Source organism: Pleurodeles waltl, chromosome 4_1 (genome assembly GCF_031143425.1).
Source record: "Pleurodeles waltl isolate 20211129_DDA chromosome 4_1, aPleWal1.hap1.20221129, whole genome shotgun sequence".
Classification (NCBI taxonomy): Eukaryota; Metazoa; Chordata; class Amphibia; order Caudata; family Salamandridae; genus Pleurodeles; species Pleurodeles waltl.
The window spans coordinates 274418821-274446664 of NC_090442.1; the positions used below are offsets into that span (position 1 = coordinate 274418821).

Genomic DNA, 27844 nt, shown 5'->3' on the forward strand with positions numbered 1-27844 from the left:
ACCGAGTAAACATGCGTTGAGTTGGATGCACTGGAGTTGTGTCATGGTGGTGTTCGTTGTTGTAGTGGGTGTTGATGCATTTGCGGTGTCACTGGTTTTGTTGGTTGCTTCGGTGCTTCGGTGAGGCAGCAGTGTTGACCGGAGCACAGTTCTCTGGTGGAATGTGGGGATATGCAGCAGCAGTGGTTCATGGAGCATCCGGGGACCAGGGCTCGGAGGTCAGCGGTGTATCTTCATGGGGTGGAAGAGCCAGGGGTCCTGGTGCTGGGCAGAGTCCAGGCATGGATGGGCGTAGACAGGAAATGACTGACCTTGCTGGAATACAGCGATCGAACCAACAATTGGCTCCTAGAAGCCAAGAATATGAAAGGGGATCTGATAAAGGGAATCTAGATATTGCAGAGGTGTTTGCCACCCAGTATGCCAAAACACATATGCTCACTGTCATCCAAACCCTGGAGGAAACAAAAGTAGTTCCTCAGAGACATATGGCTTCCAATTCTGTCCATAGAAGACAAACAAGCCTTAGAGGCAGATATAGAAGAGACCAGGATTGCAGCGACCATTGGAACCTTGCAATCCAGCAAGACACTGGGACCCAATTGTGTACTCAGTGAACTCGATAAGATTGTGGCAACCGCGTTGTTAAAGCATGCATGCCACATGCTAATAGCTGCCAGGAACAAGGGCCTACTTCCACTAGATCAAGTCTAGCCACAATTGTGGTCATACCAAAAGAGGGCAAACCACCTGACAAATGCACCTCATAACAACCAATCTCACTACTCAATGCAGAAATCAAAGTACTGCCAAAGTGCTAGAAACAAGATTAAAGTGAGTAATATTATCGCTGATCCACCCAGACCAATCAAAATTTATGCCCAACAGAGGTTCTACACTCAACCTATGCCATTTGTATGGTTTCCTGAAACTGGCTGATAAAGAGCATTTGCGCTTGCTTTATTTATGTCACTGAATGCCATAATGGGGCTCAGTATACTCAAATAGCCATACATATTTGGAGATCTAGAAAAACTGGGCATTGGACCCTGCTACCAACGTACCAACTGCTTTACAAAGAGCCACTTGTTATGGTATAGTTCAACAATGTGAGATACAGAATGATTGAACTTGGGAGGGGAACCAGACAGGGATATCCACTCTCCCCCATGATGTTCGCCCGAGCCTTGGAACCACTCTCAGCATGGATCTGACAGGATCCACTTATCAAAGGCCTACAATGGGCACACACATGGGAGTAGAGAATATCATTATAGCCTATTGGTATGCTGCTGTATGTTGTAGACCCCGAACAGAAGTTCCAAAAATACTACAATTATTGCAGAATTTCGGTTAATACTCTGGATAACAGATAAACTGGGGGAAATCTCAAATACATTCCTCACGGGTGGAACTACACAGCTCCCACTAAGTTGCGTGTTGTTGGTAGGGATAACTCTTCATATACATTACTAGACATAAAGAGCGATTCTTAGAAAAAAACCTGTACAAACAGCTAGAAAGGTTTAAAGGTGACATGAAATACTAGCAGACACTATCGCTGTCATTGCTTGGCAGAGCAGCTCTATTCAAGATGACGGCACTGCTGAGGTTCCTATATGCCTTAAAAAATATCCCATCCCACGTCCTGGGAGAATTCTTCCAAAAATTAGAAAATGAACTGTGATGAGTGCTGTGCAGTGGAGCCCCCCCCCCCACCACCACATTACACTACACAAATTAATGAATGAGGTATATTGAGGAGGTATAGCCCGGCAGAACATCATAGCATACTACTTGGCTGCCCAGTTGGGAGTGAGTAATGATTGGCTGTTCGCAACCCAACAGAAACCAGCGGTCAGGATGGACAGACACGTTATGGGAAGTAGGGGTTACACAGCACTATTGTATCAAACAACTGAAAGGAGCAATTGCTGGGCCATATACAAACTGTGGTGACAGTCTAGAAAGAGACAATGACATACCTGGGATGGAGAGATAGCCTAATGGAACAAATGCCACTATGGGATAGCAACGCACTGACAGAAGTGGGAAACCTGGAGGAATATGCATAATGGGACATGATGGGAATCGTGAAATTGAGTGATCTATGGGTTGAGAGTGACCTGATCCTCATTAAGGCCCTAAGAGAATAATTCCAATTAGCAGTAATCAAACAATCAAGGTATTTCCAAGTCAGGCATGCCCTGCTCTCCCAACTGATAAAGGGGATGATACTGAAAGAATCCATGCCACTAGAAGATGGCTTACTGATAGCCCCACTGACTAAAGGGAAGGTGTCAATGATCTATGAAAAGATAATCAATAACTCACCAGGCATCCTTCAGTAACTTAAGATAGACTGGGAAGAACATGCAAAGGTGTTAGAAGGGTAGTAATGGAAGGAGGCACTGCAGGGCCCATGAGAAATTGCTATTATTGTGGCTTTTGCCACTCCAAATATTACAGAAATCATACAACTCCAGAACTCACCTACCCCAAATCGGAAAAAGTACCTGACTGATGTGTGTCAGGGGCTGTAGTCAAGCTCTTTTATACTCAGTCAAGGCCTATTCGAAGTCAGGACTACTGGGGGAACATAGAATAATGCACAACATGAGTGGCAGGAATGCCAATAACAAGAACTGCTAAGCTGCTTCTACTGAATATATGAAGTGTGGAAGATACACCATAGTACTACAAATTGTGCTGTGATATCATAGCAAATCTCTATCAAACAGGCTCAAAGTTCATACTTTGAGGACATAATCAACTCTGCTAGACAAAGTTCTTGCTCTATTTTTCAAATTGCTGAATCTTTCCTCTCCCCAATTCTTGCCACAGAGCAATAGTTCCTTCCCAAGATCTTTGCAATGGGCTAGCTATGTTCTTTGCCACTAAGATTCAGTTCAGGCCTATCTCTTTTGAGCAATCTAGAGAGGCTATTCTGAAGTGTAATTCACTCTCCACTCCACCTCCGGGTTCCTGCCCCTCCACCTGCTCAGCTAGCTGCAGCAGTAGATGTTATTAACCTGGTGATTAATTTCATTTTTAATCTCTCTCTGTCATCGGCGCTTATGCCTGCTGCTTGAAACCTGGCTAAAGTGGTTCTTTTCCTGAAGAAGCCTTCCCTGGACCCTAACATTTTTAGCAATTATAGACTCAAATGATAGACCCATCTGTCTGCTTCGTGCTTTTGCCAAAATGTTAGACAAACTGGTCAGTGTCCCGCTCTCCAATTATTTAGAGTAAGGCAAGCTTCCACCTCCTAGTTGAATCAGAGGTATTGGGGATCTCCTACCATATTAAATGGTCATTAGGCCTGGGGAAAAATGTGCCTCTTATTCTCCTTGACCTATTGGCTGCTTTTAACACTGTCCCACATACCATCCTCTTACACCAGTTGTCCACTCTGGGTTTGGGTGTCATTGTTTGGTACTGGTTCAAGTCTTCTCTTGAATCTAGACGCCAGTCTGTCTGGCTTGCCCCTTTCCCTCTGAGGTTAATGCAGTCAATCAAGGTGTCCCCCAAAGCTCTTCGCTAAGTTCTACCCTTTTTAATGTCTTTATTTCTCCTCTGGCCTTGGTAGTTGAGTCTTCTGGCTGTAAAATAATTTCATATGCTGAATATACTCAGTTGCTTTTTGTCCTTGATCGTTCCCATGCCTCGAGCATATCATCTTTTAAGGACTTGATGGTTGATGTCTTTAAATAGATGCAGGGCAGGCACCTCAAATTTGATGCTTATAAGACTGAAATTATTATGTTTGAATCACATGAATCAAACTTGTGGGAAGATATTAGGCCCTCTGTTCTGCTGGACCTGCTTCCCCCCATCGGTGGTAGTTAAGCTGGAAAATGCCCTCTTTATGCAACCGCAGATTTCTCCTTTTGTAGGCCAATGCTTAGCTGTGATATGTACATTGAAGAAATTCCTTTTCCTCCTGGAATTTAGGAGAATTGTGATCCATGCACTGATCATACCATGTCTGAACTACACCAGTGCTCTCTATCTGGAAGTGTCTGATATTCTGCTTAACCGCCTACAGCTGATGCAAAGTGCTGCTGCTAAGCTCATCATGCGGCTGCCTAGGCGGTTTTCAATTTCACCTGTTATGAAATCTCTCCATTGGCTACCCATCAGGAAATGGATTGTATTCAAAGCCCTAGTTTTGGCATAGGCCAGTGTTTCTGTATAACCCAGGGTATTTGTCTAAGGGATGTGAATCGTACCGCCCTTCCAGAATGCTGCATTCAGCCTCTGCCTCATTGCTGGGCATACCCGTGTTGAGCAAGTGTGGTGGGGTAGTAAAGCCTTCTCTTTTCTTGCTGCCAAAGCTCAAGTGAGCTCCCTTGTGGACTGCCTCAAATTCTTCTTGAGGCAGCATTTTGTAGGAAACTAAAAACTTGGATTTTTTCTTCTGAACATTAGGGCTTTTTGTGTTGGCTGCGTATCATTTATCCCTCCCTACCGCTGGGGTACTCTTTTGAGTAGGCATGTTCTCCATAAATCCCCCTTTATTCATTAATTTGTTCCTTCATTCATTCATTGTGGGCAACACTGAGTCTGATAGAGGCAACATGTAACATTGCCTCAAATGGGGGGTGGGGGAAGTCCCAGACCTGGCTGACCGGAAAAGACATGGACTAGGGAATGCTTACAAAAAAAGTGGTGTACGAAGGGGGATGCTGCCCCAAGAAATGTGAAAAAATGTACAGGGCTTGGAGGCTGTGTCTGGGGCTCTCAGACCAAGCGAGGGCAGTGGGATCCAAATGTGTCTCGAACCTATGTTGGGGAGATGAACAGAGGGGAAGTTGTGAGTACATACCGTACAACGATGCACACATGGGTTGAATTCTGTTATTGATAAATAAAAATGAATTATTAGTGGCAGACTGTGTTCGAATTGTTTATATACAGTAATTAATAAAGAGATTAAAAAAATGAGGAATTATAAAAGTAGAAATCTTTGAGGGTCAGATGTTCTAAAATGCAATTTTGCATTTCCTAAATAGTGACTTCATAGAAATCACTATTTAGGAAATGCATAATGCGATGTACAAAGATACTGATTTCCTAATATTGATTCTGAAGTAGGAATCGATATTAGGAAATCGCAAATAAGAAATCCCATGTCATTTGAGACAATGGGCCAGTTTTGCATTCCCCTAATAGTGCTGTTTGGGAAATGCAAAACCAAGGATGGCTATGTGCAAAAGTTCCCCCTTGGTGCACCCCAAAAATAGTGCTGCACATGTAGAGCACACATATGCCCAAGGGGCATGTGTGTGCTGTATTGCACTTTACAAAAAAGCATCTTAGGGTGCTTTTTTTAATTTGCACGTTTACCATCCAAGTCGATGGTAATTGCATTTCCTAATTGCTCATTTTGCATTTAGGAAATGCTTTTTACATTTGTCAAGAAATCGCAAATAGGAAATCCTTATTTGTGAGTTCCTATTTAGGGAATTGCAAAATGCGATTTCTACAGGGTAGAAATCGCATTTTGCAATTCTCTAAAGCCCTCTGTACATAGAGAAAGGTTGTTTTGTATTTCTTAATGGGATAAAATTGCGATTTGGCCCGTTAAGAAATACAAAATCCCTTTGTACATCTGGCCCTCAGTGCTCAAAAACATGGGAGATTACACCTCACAGCTTTCTCATATTGAGAAATGCATTAGTCAGACCCTGATGCCAATTAGAATTGGACTTGAGCACTACCCTGTGATGCGTCTACACCTCCTTTCTGGTACAAAACCTAATTTACTGTTTGACCCACACCCAATGTCCTGCTTGATCCATGTATATTGTCTGCCTGGCCCTTGCACCAGAGGTTTCACTTAATTCTGACGGATTATTTCAGATCTTCTTCTTTGTACAAACATAACATGACTACCTTCTAACAACTGAAATGTAATGCGGGGCTGTTTTTTTGCTCTGCCAGATCAAACACCCCTATATTTTCCAGGGCCTGAAATATCTCAATTACACCTGCTTCTAGCTCGTACATTGTTTTTGTACTCTGCTCATACATAGGAATATTTTGTTTGTTGACACTTCGCCGGGAAAAAACATAAACACACTACATGTTGGTTTGCCATGACACTGTCTTACAGACTGTACCCAAGAACTTTACTCTTTGGCACCTCAGTTGATGGTTTCCTCTCCTTTTTTATCTAACCCATAATGAGAAGCCCTCTGTGTGTTTCTCCGAGTCTGTGAAAGCTGCAGTTTGCATGGATAGCACCCCCGATTATGCAGGTGTCCTGGAGCCGAGGCAGATTCACTCTTACCAGTCTGGTCTCAGGCTAACTGGCATTGTTCTCATGGAGCGCACTGTTAGACAATAAGCCACTGATCTTTAGACACTCCTGTTGCTGGTTGCTTCTGTCTGGCAAGACTTTTCCCTGGATTCAGGTCTGGCCCCCAATTCAAGTAGATGCTGTTTGGGCTCTGCACCTGGTGCCTTTGATGTTAGTAAAGTTAATAAGGATGTAGGAAAAATAGTTCTAGTTCTGGGCTCAGCATCTCTGATACCATATTCTCATAGTCAATGTTCACTGGAACTTTCCAGAAGTCAAAGTTCTCATGTTTATATTTCTCCTCCTGCCAAAAACACAGGAACTCCTTTTTTCCCATTGCCAGTTAGACTTTACACTCCCAAATGTGGTCTTTCCTTCTGTGAATTCTTTCAATATTGGGTTAGGGATAGCTGCCGGGGGGCATTACCACAGGGCCCTGCAGCCTCTGTGCTGCCTGGGTGCCCCACCTCTTATGCTGGCCCCATACCTTCAGGGGAGTTCAATTCAGCCCAAGGAAAATGTATATCTGTGACTTAAGGGAGTCTCAGGGGTCCACCTCCACATTATAATGCTATGTGTATTTAACCACCAACTCCATCTTGACCACTGACTCCATTTTGTGCTGAGTGTCAGGTGCCTTCACAGCGGCGGTGCAGGGTTTTTCCACACCATGCTTGTTTTCCACACAGAACGTGTTTGAGCTTTTCTCACAGGCTTACACAGGGTTACACTGTGTTGGAACACAACATGGGGGATGTGGAAGGTAGACCTGATAAGAGAGTCTCATGCTGGGAATGTTTTAATTGAGGAAAAGTACAGCTCCTCTGTCTCTGGAATGCGCATTGGGGCAGGGCCAGTTCTTTTGCGTGTCTTGGTCGCAGAGTACAGCCAGCGCTTGAATTTCATAGCCAAAGGGGGGGTTGCTAGAATCTTCCTCTTGAGTTTGCTTAAGCTATATAAGGTAGGGAAACTTGGCATTGAGGAAAGAGCTCGCCGGAAAGTGGACGCACTGCTGAGGGAAAAATCCCATGTTGGGAAGACCTCCTGCCTCAGCTGTTCAGATTTCCTCAGCTTAATGCTGGCAAGGATGAAGGATTCAATCCCTATGGTGATGCATTTTAATTCTTCAATATTTAGCTTGACTATGTATATTTTCACTGTATATATTCACTGTAGATGTATTGCACATTTTCTGCCTATCATTGTTTAACTGCTGTGAGTATTTTGACATGTACACATGTTTCACTGTATTCAAGTTAAATGCTTATGTTCATATTTTTGTGTGCTTTTATTTGATATCTGGGAAGTGCCTTAATAAATTCATTACTCAGACTAGGAGTGCTGCATTCTTTGGCATCATTTCAGGCTCTTTATATTCTCTTCCATTGCTTCACTGGTCTTTGCAACTGTCCATGTGTGTTATTTTATACTCCCCTCTACATAATTTGAGACTGCGTGCCCTAGTTGCCTTGGAGTTCCCATCCTACAAGACAGCAACCCCCAGATGCATCTTGCACAATGTAACCCAGGAGCCAATGAGGCAACACTGCACACTGCACAGCAACATAACAAAGCTGTATAATTGACCTTCCATTAAGATAATTCCTGCAGGGATCAGATATTAATTGTGCTGTGGGGATGTTTGGTGGCCCATGTTCCCTGTACCCTACTCTGCAGCTGGCATATATGGCAAAATAGCTCCTTAGGTCTCTGTATGTCACAGCTGCTTCGTCATATATACAACTTCCAGCCAGTGCCAAGCAAGAGGGAAACACCGTGGAGAAGCTTGCAAGGTTTGCAGAAGCAGTTACCATTTATGACAGGATCTACCAATCAAAGATTCCAATGGGTTTTTCCACTATTAGGCTGCTGTGGAAGCAGTGCTGTGATCTGGTGTGCACAGGACAACCTGACTCTGAAAGCTACTCAGGTCTCTCTGCTCTCTTTGCTGCTTCGTCACATTTGTGTTTTCCACGTAAAGATGAGCAGAAGCAAGACTTTGAAGAGGCTTTCAGGGTGAGCGAAAAAGAGGGCATCTTATAAATTTTTTAAAAAGGGAGACAAAAGGAGAATGAGTGAGGAAAGTACCACATGCATGGGAATGCCTCTCTCTAAAGCAGAACAGGAAACAAGTAAAGCAGGTTTTTTTTCCGAAGATTTATTCATTTATACGCTTTCTTGTGTAAAAATCAGGTAAGCAGACAACTTGCACATTGATTGAATGAAAGTTCTTCCAATCGTGGTAGGCCTGTTCTCTGGTGTGTGGTGGCACAAAGATGGTATGTGTGCCATCATTTCCTTCAACCACATGTGATAGGCTACCCAAACCATAAAAATCTCCCTTCACATTGGTAAAAATCTCATTTTGTGGAAACTAGATAAAGCTGTTGATGTCTCATCATTGAAGGAAGAACTTGTAGTACACCACTAAAAGTTTGTTGTGACATTCCACCAGATACTGCCACAATGTATTGGAAGCATCTGGTGGCCACAAAATGGAGTACTGGCATGATTCTTAACTAATGGTGTTATTGATGTGGGATTCCTATTGTGAGGCAGCAGATCTGGCTCCAGCTGATGACATAAATCAATTATAGTTTGCCTATTCAATCTGAGTTTTTTGATAATATCCCTTTCTTCCATGGTGGCAAGGTCTGGAAATGGTCTATACACTTGATGCTGTCGGCTTCTACCTCTCCCTGGGTTCATGTGTCTGCATTTAGGAAAAAAGAGAAATATCTCTTTAAATGCACAATTTTTTTTTTAAATCAACACACATCACATGTCTTTGTAGGATTCCATGTGTTTTTGTGACATATCTGTACACATTTTGCAAGTGATGTTGAAAATTAATGTAACAATATTTTACAGGTTCAATTTTTAACATTAACATTTAAAAATACACTGGTTCATAAACTAAAATGGCGAGTGCATGACCTTGCCCTCAGTACATTTGCAATCCTACGGGTGTCGGCAGAAGCTGACCGTGTAGTGGGTGTAACACTCCACGACGGACACAGCCATAAGCTAACATGTGCAACATTAACATCCGAAAGCCAATAGATGTGTCCGCCTCCATTGTCGATCGCATACGTTGTGTACATGTATGCGTCGTATCAAAAAAAGCTAATTTGCCTCCTAACACTGCAGCCAACAACACATCCTCCGCTTTGGTGATGTTACTGATCTCTGGCAGCCACCATGCCCTGCAAAGCAGGTGACAGGGTCCCTCACTTCTCAGCAGAGGAGTTGTAGTTGCTGACCACGGACGTCTTGCCCCTGAACAGCCAGCTGTATGGGACACCTGAGGAACAGGTACATATTTGAAAGGAAGATGTATTTCTAATTAATTTTTTTTAAACACAGGCTAAAGTGTCCCTTTTAGTTCCTGAGTTCAGTGTTGGGTTTGGAGTGAAGTCAATTCAGTAATTTGACTGTGCACTAAATGATGTTCATCAATATTTTTAAATATCTGTAAAATTAATTGAAAAGTTATCTTGATGATTAAAGTTACTTTTCATTTCACTATACTCACATTTAAAAGTTTTCCATTTACATACTGCATGCCCCTTACTTACAGTGGCCAGTAGACACTGGGACTTAAGTTTAAGTGAAAAATACAGCCATATGTGGAAATGAAAGAAATGTAAAGTGCTAACAAATAATACCAATTATGAACTTGTCTGCATAATAATTTTTTGCCCTTTAAATGTATCTAATTTTCAGAATAATGAGTGTATGTTTGTATTATTCATATAATGGTGGCAAATATGGGGAAATTAATTTCCTGTGCTGCAAGAACATATGACACAGGCTCTCAGTCATCCATACAAATATCTCCCCTTAATACACACACATGTTCATTCATCACCAGTCCTTCCAAGTTTCCCAGGCCAATGCATGATGTGCTGCTCCATGTCCAGGTTTTTCATTTGAATCCAGGGACTTGTAGTTTTATTTATCCCACTATAAAACAGGACTACAAGTCCCAGAATTCAAAGGAAAAAACCCTGGACTGGAGCAGCACATCACCCATAGATCTGGGAAGCTTGGCAGCTATGCATCACCAAAGATGGCGCTCTCACTGACACATATGGCGTCTCTTCCATAGTGGCCTTAGTCATAGTATATGGGTATAACCATAGTCATGGCTCTTTGGTCATTTGACATTAAGCTAATGCAGTGAGGTGTAAGAATGTGCATTAACAATGCGCAAGTTGTTTAGCCTATAATACCTCACAATGATTTGTACTGATCAGAATTAGCTCTCACTACATGAAATGTTTCAGACCCCTGGCCTAGATGGTGTTAGCGTCCTAGATATGTAAAATAAGGACCTGAAAAGTGATGAGGGTACTTAACTGGCACTACAAAATTGTAGTTCTAACTAAAAAATGAATATAAAAAATGCGCTGTACTAACGTTTTACACATGCTTGTGAATATTTTTAAAAACTGTGTTGCATCAATATAAACAAACAAAACCGCACACAATTTTTTTCCTTTCTTTTTTGTAATAAACTAAGTCAACGCCCATCAGAAAAAGGCCATATGGAAGGCCATTGCTAAGAAATGTGTGGACCCTGCGGGTCAACAAGCAATGCAGCACTCGCTGCCACAAGAGGTGGGCGTACTTACGACGCAGGACCAAAAAATCATATGGAGTCCAGATTGGCCAGTCCTCCCAACATGGGAATTGTATGTGCTGCACACCTACACCCCCAAATGGCCTGTATACTTGCAGTGGCCTATCCAGACTTTGATGGGCAGTTGAGGGACCAACAGCAGCATCAAGGAGGTAAGTTATTTTTGGAGTTCTTATTATCAAACTTATTTTTGTTACAGCAACAATGTATGGCAGAAACTTAGTTTGACATACATCCAATGTGCAAGAAGAGTTGTGGAAGGTTTAAGTTATGCACAAGGAGTATGATGATATGTTTTGTGTATTGATTTGTGGTAACTGTTGGCACTACATTTCTTATCACTACTAAAGGACTGCTTTGAGCAGACACATTCCTTCCTAAGAAAACAGAGGTCTCTGGATTTTGTCTATGCTATGATGGGCAGTTGTACCAAACAGGCCACAATTTATGACTGTGTCAGGGGTAATGCTTAATCACAATTGTAAGGAGGTTATATTGACCCTATTACAGGTGACATAGCATACAATGCACTTATGATGCAGTGGATGTTCCAAACTTCACATTGGTGAGTTGGTGTAATGAACAAACAATAGTGAGCATGTGATCCAAAACATGAGAACAATGGCAAAATCTTTTGGCAAAAACATATCAAAAAATGTTTTCACTGCAAAATTCAAGTCCGTTCACGTTAATAGTTGTATATTGCCATGAAGCCTTACTCCTTCCCAAATGTGCATGTAAGCCATTCGGGTTCTACAGACATGAATTTGATAGGCAAACATTATTAAATGAAACAGACAGGAATCCCTACACATTGATGACTGAGCAACACATACCTAAAACATATTTCTGTTTCCTTTGTTATGTCCAGATTATAAATCGATATTGAAGAAAAGGAGTTATTGAAAGTCACTTTTGCAGATGGACAATGTACATGGTACAAAGGTTTCTTGTTACATATTTATTTTTGTGACATGAGTTCACAATTCAAAACAACCAATCTGTACTATTCAGAGTTGTTAAACAATTCCACAAGAGTATTTAAGGGAAATGATTAAAAATGAAATGGAAGTAATGATGGTAATTTACAAAACTGTGAGCAAATGGGTCCATAACATGGTCCCTACATGCATGGGGTAATGGTAAAGTATAAATAAATGTAAACGCCTTGGAGCAGGTGAAACATTACATTTAGGAAATGTTTTGTTAAAGAACTGCTTGATCATTTTTCTTTACACAGATACAATAAAACAGTTGTATCTGTCTTCTCAGCATCTCCAGGAGCAGACGAAGGAGACATTGGCCATGAAGGTGGGGAAGCAGCTGGCCACTGTGTTTTGTGTGCAGAAACATCAGACACTGATGGACCCAGTGGCATGGAGGGTGAGGGGATTGGCACGGAGCCCACGAGCTCTATATCGTCATCGGAGACCTCTACAAGCAACCCGTTCCTAATGGTGGTAGGCCCTACAGGACCTGTTTCATCTGCATCCTTGTCCACCACCCAGATTCGCATCTTTACCCTCCATCTTGCTACCCCTCCTAGTTGGCTAAACCCCCTGTTAAAAGGGGCTAGGGTCTCCTTTGTTGCAGACACCTCCCTCCTGCCCCTGTCCCCCTGATGCGCTCAGTGGAGAGGCTATTGACCTCTTTTGAAGCATTTCTTAAGCCAGACAATGATTATGAATTGCATCCAGGGGCTTAGCTCCCAAATGCAACAAATGGTTGCACTCCTGGATGCAATTCATAGTTCAGTGTCTGGCATGGAGAGATCGCTTGCAAAAATAGCCTCTGCACTGACCACAGCCCCCTAACCCGCTCAAACTTGAGCCCCTATTCCGGTCCCTTCTTTATCCCAAATCCCAACTCCCATCCCAAGCCCAAGCACACTCACTACATTGCATGCACCCACTCACACAGACACAAGCAGCATATCCACACCCACAAAAAAACACAGACACACAAAGAAACCCAAATATGCACCCATCCAACATACACACACTACTGACACTACACCCACAGGCACCACGCTCACAAGCACCACCACCACACCCACAACCACAACACCCACCACCACAGACACAAGCATTACCACCACCTCAGCCACTACCACACAAACAACCACTAGCACACAAACATGCACCACAACATCCACCTCAACAGCACACTTTTCCAAACAAACACAGTCACACACATGCACACCTACATGCAAGTCAACACCCACAAAACACAAACACTCATAGACACCCGAAACCAAAACATCTACAAAACCACACACATTCAAACATGCATCAGACACACATGTATCTGCAGCACATACAGTCACATTCACCACAACCACACTACCCACATCAGTGCCACACTCATCCAAACAAACATTCACACAGAAAACAACACCCACCAAATACAAATGCACATATTCACTCGAACACCACACACCTTCAAAGAAACACATACCCAAACATATACCACATACAACAGACCCACATGCATCTGCAAAACAGACACTCACACACACACATTACCCACTCCAGCTCCCCTACCTCCCAAACCCAATCCTCTCCCACCCATTGTTCCCCTTTTTCTCCATCCGAGTGAACCTCTTAACCGTCCCTGACCCCTTTTAAACCCAAACCCACCCCTCCCAAGAAGCATCCTTAGGGTGGCTGCTAAGAGCCCACTTGATGTCCTTTCCTGAGGAGGTTGGCCCTTGGCATTGTGATTAGGAGGCAAGTTTGGTCTTTATGGGTTGCTATGCATCATTTGCTTTGTAAATACTTTGTTTCATTAAATAAACATTTGAGAGAAGGTATCTCATGGAATAAATATTATATTTCTTTTCACACAGCTTGTCCTGACATTATGTATTCTTTACAAGTCTTTTATTAGTAACTATGTTAATTACGAAAAAATGGCTAACCTAAACTTACTTTCAATCATGACAGTGATCAAACAAAGGTATTTTAATAACATTTTGTACAGTTCATACCGTAATGATAAACATTTGTAATGTACATGGTAATTTTTGTGCAAACATAAATCATTAAAATGGGCACACACCAAAGTTCAAAATGTTTATTTTTTAATTTTTTTGGAACAGGTATGTTTATTACAAATGTACACATTTTATACAGTACAATAATGTAATAATATACAGAAAATGCACTAGACAAGGGGAAATGTGACATTAATACATGTATGAGATGTTTTAAGTTTAGAAGTAACATTGCTATTGAATTTATTGCAAAACAACTTTTTGCCTTGCCTGGTGCAATTTTGATATTTATTTTAATTTATGCTGTTCCAATAATATGTAAAATATATGTATCTGATTTGATAGTTTAGGAAAAATGATTAAATACACCTGTATAGACACATTTTGACTTTGGGATTAATGTGACTTTTCATTGCTGGTGTCCATTGACATGAAGGCAGCTGGGACCAAATTTGTAAATGTTAAACAAATATATGCGTGTTTCTTTAGATTTCTTACACTACCACATTACACACACATGCATTGCACATTATATACTATTACTTCTATGCATAAATTCAAAATGCATGAGTCCAGAGCTAATGTAAACAGATAGTTCCAGTGGTAACAGGTAAAAAAGACATTCTCGATTCCAGTGACGATGGGGTTGGTTTGTGTCGTGGTCAAGCAACATCAAAGGAAGCACTTGTACAATCGGGTTCAGGGCCTCAAGGGAAGTGAAAAAAAGAGAAAAGGTAAGTTTCAGGCTTATATGCCTTGCAATCCGCCAACTCAGGTGTGGAGATTTTCCTGTCACAGTTGTGGTGGTGGGAAGGCACATTATGATTGGCCCAGCCGTAAAACTGGCTAAGGTGCCACTGCAGGCCACTTTTGCCTATGGCATCGTTGACGTGAGACATGAAAATGTCTGGTGGTGATGGCTGGTCCACGATGGACTTCCGTCTATGGGCCCGCCAGCAGCTAAATAGAGCGTGCAGATCGCCTAGTCGTTGGTTGGATTTTCCGATGGAAAATCGACAGCGGGACCAATTCTGCCAGGATCTGAATCAGGCTCTAAGTTCTAATGCCAGTTAATAAAACCTTCACAAGACAAGAATGGAAGTCAAAACCCTAAAGTGTTAATCAAAATTAAGATCATTACAGAAGGCAAAAGGTAGTTAGTCACTCATCAGCCAAAACCTCAATAATGCAAGAGGACCAACATAAAGTCTAGCTCCAAAGCAAGCAATGAGCCAGAACTAAGTATAGCTCACCAAGAGTACTGACTTAGAGACTGCTTCCAAAGGAAAGGGCATAAAAGACTGGCACAGCTCCAAAAACATTATATCTTATAGTGTTTTCACACAAATGAAAGAAACATGACATCACTTAAATGGGATATACTAATATGCTACTTTTGCATAGCAACCAATCAAATTATTAGTTTGCAATCACTAACTACATCACCTACTTCAAAAAGAGTGTGATTGGTTAATCAAATTCATGATCCAACCATATCCATACCAACGATTGTAACCTTGAAAATTATTACTTCTATTCCATTAAAAGGAAGCTAGCAAACTGTTACTTAACAAATACATTCAGAAAGATCTTGAGTTGCCTCTGAATTAAAACAAGTTTCTGAAAGAGAACAAACATGCATGCTCAGCTCGTGCCCAGCAAATTAGGAAAAACAGTATATTTATGTAAGGCAACATTACAATGGTTAGATCATTGTGGTAAGGGATCCTTCTGAAACTTTGAGCAAAGCGACTTGATTTGTTACAAAGAAAAAAGCATCCTGAACATGTTTTCCTCAGCAGAACACATATTAATAAATTTTATTGATACAGAGACCACAGTCTAGGTTTTTATTTCCTTGTTTTTCTGAAGTGTAAAAGCACACAGAACGCATGAACATGCAAAGGCTTGTTAACGTAAACTAAAATAGCACATTTATTTCTGGAAACAGGAACAGATGTTAGTGCAGGACAAATGAGGCCTAATCAGGCTCACATCTCTAAATAAGCATTAGTTTTTAAATAATAAAAACAGTCCCACAATTGCCAGAAATGTACTCCAAATGTTGGAGGAACCATGCAGGAGTAATTCTCTGACTTTTTTGGGAAAGACATCTAAAGTGTATGCTGCTATGATGCCGGTTTTAAAAGAAAAATGTTCAATGACTTTGGCTGGCACTCCATTTAGACAAATGCGCATGCCAGTTCATAAACAATGCTTTTGAAAATGATGTTGAGTCGTAATCCATATCTGAATGAACTGTAAAAATTGTTCAGAGAAATGTACATCAATAAATATGTTATCTTTACGTTTGTCAGTTTTCCTGAGCAAAATATGTGTCCATAAGTCTAATCATCGCACGAAAAGATCTCTTTTATTATCCTGTTCTTCTGCTTCATACACCTACATTTGTCAACCACTTCCACTTCCATTACCACTAAAATGCCTGCTACTGGTAGCACTACAACTGGTCTGGCTGATTCTGCTGTTCTAACTACTAGTTCAGATGATTTCAATACTGTGACTACTATTCCTACTACTTGTAACACTCAAGGCGGTTCAGCGGGGGGCGCACCATCATTCTTTTTCTGGCACTCAGTTGTTTTTTCAATTTATGATTGAAACAAAACTTCTGCCAGTAAACTGCCTTAGGTTGTCTGCTACGCAGACACTGACTTCAGGCAGTGCTGGCAACTCAGGGCTATGGCAGGCACAAATCATGCACTGTGAGCATGCACCAGCGAGCCTAGACATGCCGGGCTGACGAGCTCACAGCCCTGATGCTCGTGCTGTCACCAGCCCAGCAAAGCGATTACATTCCTTCCTGAAGGACTTCCTCCACCAATAAGCTTAGCCTTGGGCGATGCGGGCTTCAGCTCTACAGCAACCAGGGACAACCAGGTTCACAGTTCAGCAAGCCTCGCAGTTAACCCCACCCTGCCTGTCCTGCCCTGTGACAAACCAAAGAAATGTGGGGTTAAATTGAATGTTTTATAATTGCCTTCAATTCAATGACGGATTTATTGCAAATGTTTCATCTTCTCACTTTCAACATAATTTAGATTTATCAAATCTCATATTGGCATTAATTAACATTGATACACTCCTTACATTGATAATAATATCATACAAATCTAGTGCCATCCAAGGAGTACTTAGCTGTTCTCCAATTGCTAGCTATCGAAACTGCGCTTTGACCCACAAGTTGGACAATACAAATATCACTAACATTTGCCCAAACCATCTTTTTATTCTCCATTTTCTTTTTCCTATTGTATAAAATCCCAATAAAACACTCTTGAAATAAAAAAAAAAGTTAAAAGAAAGAAGCTAGCCAGCCTTCCTCGCACCTGAGGTAAAGGAAATTAAAATATATGCATTTCCAAAATAAACTGCTCAAAACGCATGCACCTGTTTCATCTCCCAGCAAGCTATGAAAACGATTAGCAGTGATCAGTGTGTTGTGCTGTGATCCCAGTTGTGGTCTGTGGCTGGAATCCTGAAGTGAACGACTGCTTCTTTTGACCTTAAAGGTTCCTAAACTGCAATCTTTAGTTCATAATAGCTGCCAAATTGAAAGCATATGTGAAACCGTTAATTTTAAGATGCATACTATACTAGTAGTTAATATAAACTAACTATTATTATCCCTCCGTCTGAACATCAGAGGCACACGTTTTAAAGCAACTGCTGCAGAGGACATGGGCAAGTTACGGGTGGAAAGTATGAAATAAGTCTTTGAAGGCCTTAGCCTTACACTTACTGGAGGCCAATAACTTAAGGTCATTATACTACAAAGATTTATTAGAAATGTGATCCTTGGCTCTTATTGTTCAATTTAAGGCAGATACAGTTTGAGGCAGGCTCCAGCGATGCCCGGGCTGCGGTTGTCTTGGGAGAGTTCCAATTCATATTCACAGATGGACTGAAAATAAACAAGTAGGGTAAAATGCCTTTCTTATTTGGGGTTCAACTACTTACCCCTGAAGTGGCACCTCTGCTAACATCAGTCAACATTATGTTTAAAGCCCTGACGCAAACAAGAAAAGTGGCAAACAATACAGCACACATCACAGTATTGATGTTAGGGTGTGTGCAAACCACTGAAGGCCTTACTTGCACTTTCACTTACACTTTCATTAAGATTGCAATGTAGGTAACTGAGCTCCAAACGTACAAAGTATCTGCATGAGATGGGCAATAGAAAACTCCTATTTTAAACTACAGACCACTATTTAATTTGTTGTTTTTTTTAAACGCACCATGGCTTCAATAATATGCTGCTCCACGCACGTGCTGCTCCCTGCCAGGAACCAACAATACTATCCTATCTTATGACCCTTTCTCAGACATAGCTTTTATTTCAAAGCCGCCATTGCATGTACTGTGCTCCCCTAGTGAGCCATTGATGAAGCAATGTGTAAATATCAGTATCTGCATTATAATATAGCATAGCTTTTAGTGATGCTTCACCCTGATTTGAACCATGTTTGGTTTCAGTAGCTTGTCCTATGCAGATTTCCCATTGCATTCTGGTATTTGTAGTAAAATAACAAACTACAGGTGCCAGAATTCAGTGTAAATTCACAACAGTATGAGTTCTTATTAGTTTTGAAAGGGTTGCTAAATGTGGTCACCTCAGTTCTAGATTAGCCAGCTGGTCGCTCACTCACAACTGAATGATTGTGCTGGAGGTGTGCAGGAGAATGCTGGTATTAGCTTTCCTTGATCAAACAAGCAAATGGGAAGCAAAATGTAAGGCAAGCCAGAGGCTCTCTTGGCGTGTAGGGGAAGTGGAGGCTTGGAGAGGCCTCTTGTGATTTGCTGAGGTTTTTGGAGAGGTCTATTGTGTTTGCAAAGGTATTAGTGCCATTGTTGGCATAACGTGTGCATGTCACTCACATTTAGCAGAGTTGGGAAATGAGCCATTTATACTGAGATATGAAAGAGTTGCTCGAAAGTGTGCATATTGTGAAAGCCTGATTGGTTTACCTTAATTTTAGGATTTATGAAAAATATATAAAATGCCCAAACATTTATACAAGTAGTTACAAGAGTTACATGTTTTATAAACACTTTATAAAACATATAGTTGAGGAAAAAGCACTGCCACCCCTGAAACAGCCAGTATGGGCAGGAAGAACTGGAGAGCCCTGACCAGTTCAGGGGAGCACCAGATTGTTGTTGGGGAAAAAGTCAATGGGTGCTTCACTGTGCTTTTATGAGTTAGCTGACTGACTGCTTCAGTAGAAGCTCTACAGCTGTAACCGGATGCAATGTATTCGTACAGGTAAATTTAATATTAAAGGCATGGGATGTATGGTACTCCCTCAGTCTATTTGCCAGCTTTGCTTTCTATGATCAAAAATGTGCAAGCTTTAAACCACTGATTTTCATGATGTTGCATAAATGAAATTACATTGCAGAAACTGTGGTCTCATCGTGATAACAGTAAAACTTATTGATCACTCCCCTTTCAGCAGCTTTATCTCTTTCACTTGTCTAAGCCAAAATTAATTTAGCCCACCACCCCAAAAATACATTTGTTCTAGTGAGAAGTCTGAATTCACAGAAATGTATTTTAGGAAAACGTGTGCGATCTGCTGCAGTACTTTAAAATTACATCTGAGATATGTTGTACTATAATTGCACCTTTTAGTCATTTCTTCAACAGAATTCTCTGTAGTAGAACCCTATGTGCCCCTTTTGGGACAGGTGTGCTTGTTTGCTATACCCGCACCTGCAAATTCTTGATTTAGTCTTACGCCCCACCGCTTTCAAAGTTCACCAGCCGCCATTGGTAAGACTACAACCGAGCCCATGAATATTGGTATACTAATAGCATTGCTGCTATAATTAGTAATAGACTATACTGAATATGGTACTGTCACTACAAACTTCACAACATCAATACCACCAGTTGCATCATTATTGTTATTGCTGCTAGTATAAATAGTGCAGTCTTATTGCGCAATTGTTCCCAAGTAATGTTTCTACTGACACTTCTACTACTACTGCTCCTACTGCTGCTACGCCTACTACCACTATTAATCTTACTGCCATTAGCATTACATGGATCTTAGCTAGAACTAATATTACTACTGAAGGACAACTGGTAGTACACCAGACTGGAGAGACTGCTATCGTTGCTTGTCCCACATGATTGAATCGGAAAACTAAAATTGGGAAGCAAGACATTGATGAAAACCCATTGGGAAGACAAACATTTTCAAAACAAACAGGAAAGGGAATAAGACAGGAAAGCAAAGTGGGTCAATATAATGGATGTGTGCGGGAGTGGTAAAAAATGAGACGAGGGATGGGAAAGACCAGAATAATGCAAAAGAGGGTAAGTGAACATTGAAACAAGCGGTAACCCCCTGTAAAATATGTGACCCATGATTACTGTCCAAAATAACGGGGACCCGAAATGATCCTCCCAATATTAATGTCACGGTGATTATACTCCAATAAAATCACATGGAATCATTCAGGTAGCAGTACTAGAAGCATTTTCTTAATGTGTAATAATGTTGCTGGGATGGATCTGCAGGTTTAGGGCTCTCTATTCAAATGTAATTTTTTGTTTAAGTTAAAATAGGCTGTACTGTAAGATTTGACGTCCAGCGCAGGTTAAAATTGTAATCGTGAGCAGCAACATATTTTTTTAAAGTGCTAGTTAAATAAACGCACTATTAAATATATGACACAATAATGCATGTTATGTTGTTTCTTCAACTGTATCAGCGACCTGCTATAATGACTTGCGATTTTTTGTTTAAATATTTCTAGATGTCGATGAATGCAGCGTAAACAATGGCAGCTGTGATCACGGCTGCATTAACACAGCAGGAAGCTACGAATGCGTTTGTCCACCGGGAAAGGGGCTGCACTGGAACAGAAAGGACTGTGTTGGTACGTACATTGCTACAGTGTCCATTTCCCTATTTTCAGTTTCTCAGAAATATATTCACATTTCAGGAAACCAATGAGAACTCAACAGGGGTGCTTTATGGAGTGTGTCTCGGTTCAGACTAACCCACCGAGAATTGAATAATATAGCAAAATAATTGATAGCAACCTTTACCAGTGAAGCAATAATGACCAAATGTTTTCTTGATAGTTAATGCCCGAGTAAAGGAGTCGAGGAGCTAGCTGATGTAAAGCGTTTCAAGTTACAAGCATATTAACAAAGAGAAAATTCTACAACACGGAAGGAGCAAGTACTACTCATTTTGTGAGGTTGTCATAAATCCTATAGTTAGAGCTATTCAAGTACTTTGAAGTCTACATACATGCACATTAAAGAATAATCTGATCTGAATATCATATGAGATAGTATGCACTGCGTGCTGTGGGTCGATTGGTTTGTCCATTGATGATGGTTGCATGTTGGAAAAGCAGTAGGACTAGTGTGCTCTAGTCTGCAAGCCACTTGCTAAACATTTAAACCACAATGTAAATATTGATACACTTAATTGGATTGACCTTTGGTCTTGCACTCACGGATTCATGACATGAAAATACTGCTGAGCTGTAATAAGTGGATATGCCAGCGGCTGATGCTGCTCATTTTCGTTATTATTGAAACCTATAAATGAAGATTTAAAAATATGTATGTTCATGTCTTCTAGGATACAGGCAATACGGATGGATACAAGACTTCCTTCCTGATATTGTATTTCTTTGCAGGCAACCATTACGATTTTGGAGTAAACTATTAACTTCAGGTGGTGACAAAATAGCATTTGACTGTAGAGATGAAGTTTAAAGAAGTGAGCTAAAATGGGCTGCAGGTTGAGAGAGGAATTGAAACTTGAAATAAGAGCTAAGGCCGAGGAAGCATCCATAAAAAGGAATTTTATTTATTATTGAAACAATCTACACCTCCTTTTTGGGACTCATCTAGGAGTGGAATAGTCTTCCCTTATATCTCAGCTCTACCCAATCCGGAAATGAGGAAATAGATTCTAAAATTTAGAATAGGTCTAAGTCCATATTATGCCATACGAAAGATGGTGCAATGGTTCAAGGGAAATGGGGGAGTTTGTAAATGCGCAATAAGAATCAAATGCTGTAGTTGCTATATTTATTACAGTGTTTACTTTTATATAGGGAAAAGTTAAGTCTTTTACTGCAAAAGTTAATGAAATATGAAGTAAACAATTGATGGAAAACAATAACGTTTTTATTTTCAGTGCAGCTTTTAGATATTGTTGTACCGTAGGGGAATTTTTTAGCTGTTAAGTGTTAGACCTGACAGCCTTGGGGTGGGCTTCCTCCACAACATTTTGCCTGCCTCCCTCCATTCTCTGACTTCGTTTTTTTTGCTGGTGTAGGATTCTCTGGACTTTATCACTGATAACCAGTGCTAAAGTGCTTGTACCTTCCCTCCTAAATCATGGTAACATCGGCCTAACCCCTATTGGCATATTCAATTTACTTATAAGTCCCCAGTAAAGTGCACTACTTGTGCCTTGGGCCTGTAGATTAAATGCTACTAGTAGGTCTGCAGCACTCATTGTGCCACCCACTCCAGTAGCCCCATGACCACTGCAGAGCCTGTGTGAGCAGTTTTACTGCCACTTCGTCTTGACATTTAAAACCGTTTACAAACCCTTTTATTAAACATAGGGCACCCTTAAGGTAGGCCCTAGGTAGCCCATATGGAAGGGTACTGTGTAAGTAAAAGGCAGGCTGTGTACTTTTAAGGTTTTCATGTCCTGGTAGTGAATAGTGAAATAGTGAACCCCCCCCACCACCACCACCAAAGGCATGTTTCACTACTAAATGGTTTACCCCTCTCATAGGTTAACATTGGGATTTTGTATTGCACTTTTAAGCTGTAATTCCTAATTGAGAAGGAGCCATGTTTTATATCATTGGAATGGAATTACTATTTTAGAAATGCCACTTTTAGAAAGTGGAAATGTCTCTGCTCTTGCAGCTCTGTATACCTGCAGCCTGTCTCCAATACATGTTTGGGGTGGGTGACAGCTGCACTTTGTGCATTCCCTCCAGACAGCCACAAACACAGGACGCTTAGGTGTGTCTGAGCACTCATCTGCATTCTGATGGCTCTTCCTTTGCAGGAGGGGTGGGCTGACACTTAAACCTGAATAGGCAGTGTCTGTCTTCACACAAAGGGTTGATGACCCCATACTGATAGTCCCAGGGCTGGGAAGAAAGGACCTCTGTACACTTCAAGGAAACTTCTTTGAACTCACCCCAACTTTAAGGGCACAACTGGAGGTAAGTACTGAGTCTCTGACTCCACCAAATCAGTACACTTCTGGACCTATGAATGCTCTGCCAGGGAGAAAGACTGCTGTGCTACTTAAAGGATTGCTACTCTGCTGGATCCCTCCTTGTTGAGCTGCCCTGCTGTTCCCCTGCCTGGGTGAGAAGGCCTGGTCCTGCATCACTTGAACCCAGACTGACTGCAAAGGCTGGCTGGCTTGCCTCCAGTTTCCTGAAGTCTCAGGGAAACAGAAGTCTTCCAACAATCCTGATACAGCCTGTGGATTCTGCAAACTGTGAGTCCTGCCCTGCCAAGTGGTGCCAACCCAGTCCTGGGCCCTTGGAAGTATTTTTTTCGGCTGCTCCAGCAGAGGACTACGCATTGACCTTGGAATTGACGCATCATCTTCGCTGTCAACACTTCGCTACCACATCACTGCTGCTGCGAGGACTGACAACACTGCATTGCTGTCGACAGCAGCGCACCACTGCTGTGAGCACTATAGGACCACATTGCCAACTGCACAACTCATCATCCCCTGCTCATGACCCAGAATCAATGCATCGCCTTCATCCTCTGGATTGATGCTGATGCATTGCCTCACTGCTTTCTTCAGTGCGGACCCGGAACCAACGCATCGACATTGTTGCACCGATTGAAACCAACACATCTCAAGGACCAAGGTACTCTTGCTCAGCGGGCCCTGCATGGGTCTTGTAGCCAGCCTGCGCTCCATCGCGGTCAGTTTGAACTTTTGAATTTGGCCTGGTCTAGTACAACCAGATAGCCCTGGTTGGCGCTTTCTGCTTCTAAGCCATAAAGTTTAATTAATTCTTTGAAAAATCTTATTGTAAATTCTACATATTGGATTTTTCTTGTTTTGGTCTTGTTTTGTTAATTAAGTCAAGTTCTATTTTTCTAACCTGGTGTGGATTAGTTGTGTGTAGTGTGTTCAGTATTTAACTGTTCAAAGTGTTACACAAATACTTTGCAAATTGTCTCTTGAATTAAGACTGACTGATCTGTGCCAAGCTACTATAGGGTGAGCACAAGTTAACTTCTAGTGTGCATCTGACTTATCCTGAATAGAATTGTGGTTCCTGGTTGGACAGGATACATACCTCTGCCAACCAGAAACCTAATTTCTAACACTTGTGGCAGCAGTGGGATAGGACTTGTTGTGCAGTTCCATACAGTAACTTGGTGTACACTACCCATCCACACCCAAGACCATTTAGAATTTTCATTTCTCTCCAATTGGCATTTTTATTTTTTTCCTAAATTCATGTCTGTAACTGGAGGATCTACAGCTGCACCTGCAAGAATGGAATCTGAGCTGGCCAACCTGGGGAGTTATACTGTGGCCCAGTTCAAGAACTTCTGCAAGGGAGCAGTGCTTCCTGCCCAGATTGTCACTAGGAAGGTGGAACTGCAAAAGGCACTGAGGCCCTGGGCAGCAGCCAATGCTGCTTTGGATGTGACCTCGGGAAAGGATGATGAGATGGATGGCCCTGAGAGAAATCCCTTCAGAGGAACTACCTGTAGAAGAGGGGGATGAAATGCCCCCAGAACGAGCGCTTTCTGCAAGGGTAGAGAGCAGTTTCTCTTTCCACGACCTCTCCCCAGAGGAACCAGCAGAGAGGAGGGAGGAGAGTGAATTCAGGCTATTGATGGCAAAATTAAAGATGGAGGAGAAACATGCCTTGGAAAGGTTGACTCATGAGAAGAGCCTGAAAGAGCTGGAATTCAAAGTCCAGCAATATTGGCAGCATACATCTAGTACCTGTTGGAGACAAAAGGGTTTGTATATCCAAAGATTCTGTGCCCTGCTTTGTGTTGGGAGATGACATTGATAAGTGGTTTTCTGCTTATGAAGTTGAACTGAAGGTTCACAAGGTTCCTGAGGAGCACTGGGTGGTGGTTTATGGAAACACATGCACACTTCTGACATTAGAGGTTGGGAACCAAACCAAGTACACCTTGATGAAAGCCCTCTTACTTGCAAAATTTGGGCTGAGCTCTGAGAAGCCAGAAGCTCCCAAACCAATTTTGGGTAGATTTTCTTGATCATGTTAGTGAGGCACGGAATGGTTGGGTGAGGAGCAGAAAAGGTAATGATTATGTTGGGTTATACAATTTAATCATGAGAGCGCATATTCTCAGTGTCTATTTTACAGAGTTGCACCAGCACCTACTTGACGTAAAGCTGACTGGGCCCAGGAAGTTTGCTGAGGAGGGACCTCAGGGCAAGCACCAGAGTGTCCACAAAGGTATCTGGGGGGACTCCTACAAAGGTAGTCAGGATTCCCAATAGAAGAAAGAGGGTGGAAGAAAAACATAAAAATAAGGAGTTCTCAAATGGCCCCCAAAATAATTCCCAAGGGAGTAGTGGTAACCAGTCCAGGTCTGAGCTTAAAAAGTAAGGGTTCTTTGGCAATCAGACCGGGAGGTTTATATCCCAGTGCATCGAGTGCTGCAAGTATGGCCTCTCCAAGGGTGAATCCAAATGTACGAAGAGGGCACAGCCCCCCACTGGTGGGCAGACACCTGGGTTGACAAGTGTAGCGCTTAGGGAGTAGGTGGCCCCAGGTAGCTTTGGGGGGCAGAGAGAGGTGACCCTAGTTTCCCTCAGGCATAGAGAAATGGTGCCAAAACCCCACATTTCTCGTAATACTTATAAGTATAGCCAGTGGGTCTCCATTAATGGATAACAGGTGAAGGCTCTGCGAGACGCAGGAGCCAGCATGAGAACTGTCAAGGGTAGGCTGGTGTCTGCAGTGCAGATCCTACCAAACACATTCCACCAAGTCATAGTCATTGAAAATCGTGAGAGCCACCTACCAGTGGCTGTGTTTCCCTTTGAGTGTGCGTGGGGGGGGGTCTAAGGTTCTCTGAAAGTTGCTGTGAGCCCTACCGGGCCTGTTGATATTCTGTTAGGCAATTACCTAGAGCACACTCCCTGGAAAGAGGTAGAGCTAATAGAGTTTAGGGATTGCCAGAGTGGGTCTTTATGACCACACATTCCATGGCTGCCTGTGACGGAAGTCAAGGTGTCTTGTGGCTCTTATTATGGTAATAAGACTGCATGTTTACGGTGGCAGCACCACCGAGTGTGTGAGACTGAGTCAACCCCACACCGTCTAAAAGCTGTCAGCCTATATCCTGGCTAGCCCGCAAAACCTCACACATCCCAATCAGGGTAGTAGTGATTTGTGGCAAACTAAACTTGACTCTCTAACTCCTCATCGAAGTCGTGGAAATAAATTGTACCCTTTCCATTCAGTTACTTGGTGACTCACAAATGCAAAAGGAAGACAAGAGATGCAAAGTGGATTTCAATGCATTTATTGAAGCAGTTGTGTCCTAGTGTAAAAAGTATGAGCTGTGATTATGAAACATAAAACAGTGGTCATCATTACAACAAGTGTGAAGGAGATGAACAACCCCACCGTTATGGTTCTAGAGAGTCTGTTGATTCCTGCCTAGCCCCTATATCTAGATCTGTGAGAATAGTGGTGGCACCCATCTGCCTGTCCCAATCTAAGGGAGTAACCCCGACCCCATACTTGAATTGGCTGGCAGGGTGGCTGTTGGCTGGGTGGCAATCCTTTTGGGAAGCTGAAGGGATAGCATCAGGATCCTTTTGGGAAGCTGAAGGGATAGCATCAGGATCAGCAAAGCTCACTGTAGTATGATTTTCATTACTGGATGGTCATGACTGAAATAACCTCTCCCCTCCTTTGGCCCATGTGTTGTTTATATAATAACCCATACACAATTTGTAGAAGCAGACCTGATGTAATGATGCGTCTAGAGGAACTGGCTCCTGGGCTGCAATACAAGCTAGCATATCATGTACCAAACGCAACAGCCTTGAAAAAGGCACAGATTGCACGTTGTACAAAAGGATGATAAAATGTGCAGTATGAACTCAGTCTTCCTAGAAGGAGGAGCTGATTAAAATATATAACAATGCGCTAAAACAGGCTATGCATGTCTTAGAGGCGCAGGCCATTAAACTAACTAAAACATGGATGTCCAACATAGCACGAAAGGCCTAGTACAACTCCATACACTTATCGGTTCGGGAATGCAGATCCTAGTAACAATATAAAACTAGAATACAACCCATAAAAGCTGTAGGATATATAAAACCTAACAATAATAAAACACTACAGCTTTAAAATGCATAATAAAAAAATAATAATGTCCATGTTGAAAAGCAAAGCAACCAAAGGAACAAAGCTAAATTAAAACATTTTGGAAAAAGGGTACCAAATTAAAAGTCAGTGAACTCCCACAGGAGATAATCCGATCTATCAGTGGGGATGGCATCCAGGATAGGCCCCCACTTCAGCAGACAATAAATCCAACAGATCCTCATTGAAAAGACCAAAGTAGCACATATGATTCATAGCCTCAGCCCTAACCGAAGCCACAGAGGCAGCATTCTGCACAGTGCCAGATGACAAGGCACCAGGAACCACACCCACGTGATCCACGAAGGAAGGCTCTTAGAAGGCATCACTTAGTAACTGCAATCTCATAGGACAACTCTGGCAATTAATCCTCCTAGAGAACATCATCAGATTTATGTCCACAGAAAGTACATGCCACTGAACAAGACACGCTTCCAGTGCGTGTTCGAAGGGACACCAT

The 27844-nt window shown here is 42.0% G+C and overlaps 1 protein-coding gene across 2 annotated transcripts in view; it reads left to right on the plus strand.

Moving 5' to 3' along the window:
* The window catches only part of SCUBE1 (signal peptide, CUB domain and EGF like domain containing 1), a 2009692-nt gene that overhangs the window by 1037776 nt on the left and 944072 nt on the right, over positions 1-27844 (plus strand). For both annotated transcript variants that reach the window (XM_069228295.1, XM_069228296.1), the window contains exon 10: positions 20737-20859. In XM_069228295.1, coding sequence (XP_069084396.1) covers positions 20737-20859 — 123 coding nt within the window. The remainder of the gene's footprint in view (positions 1-20736; positions 20860-27844) is intronic.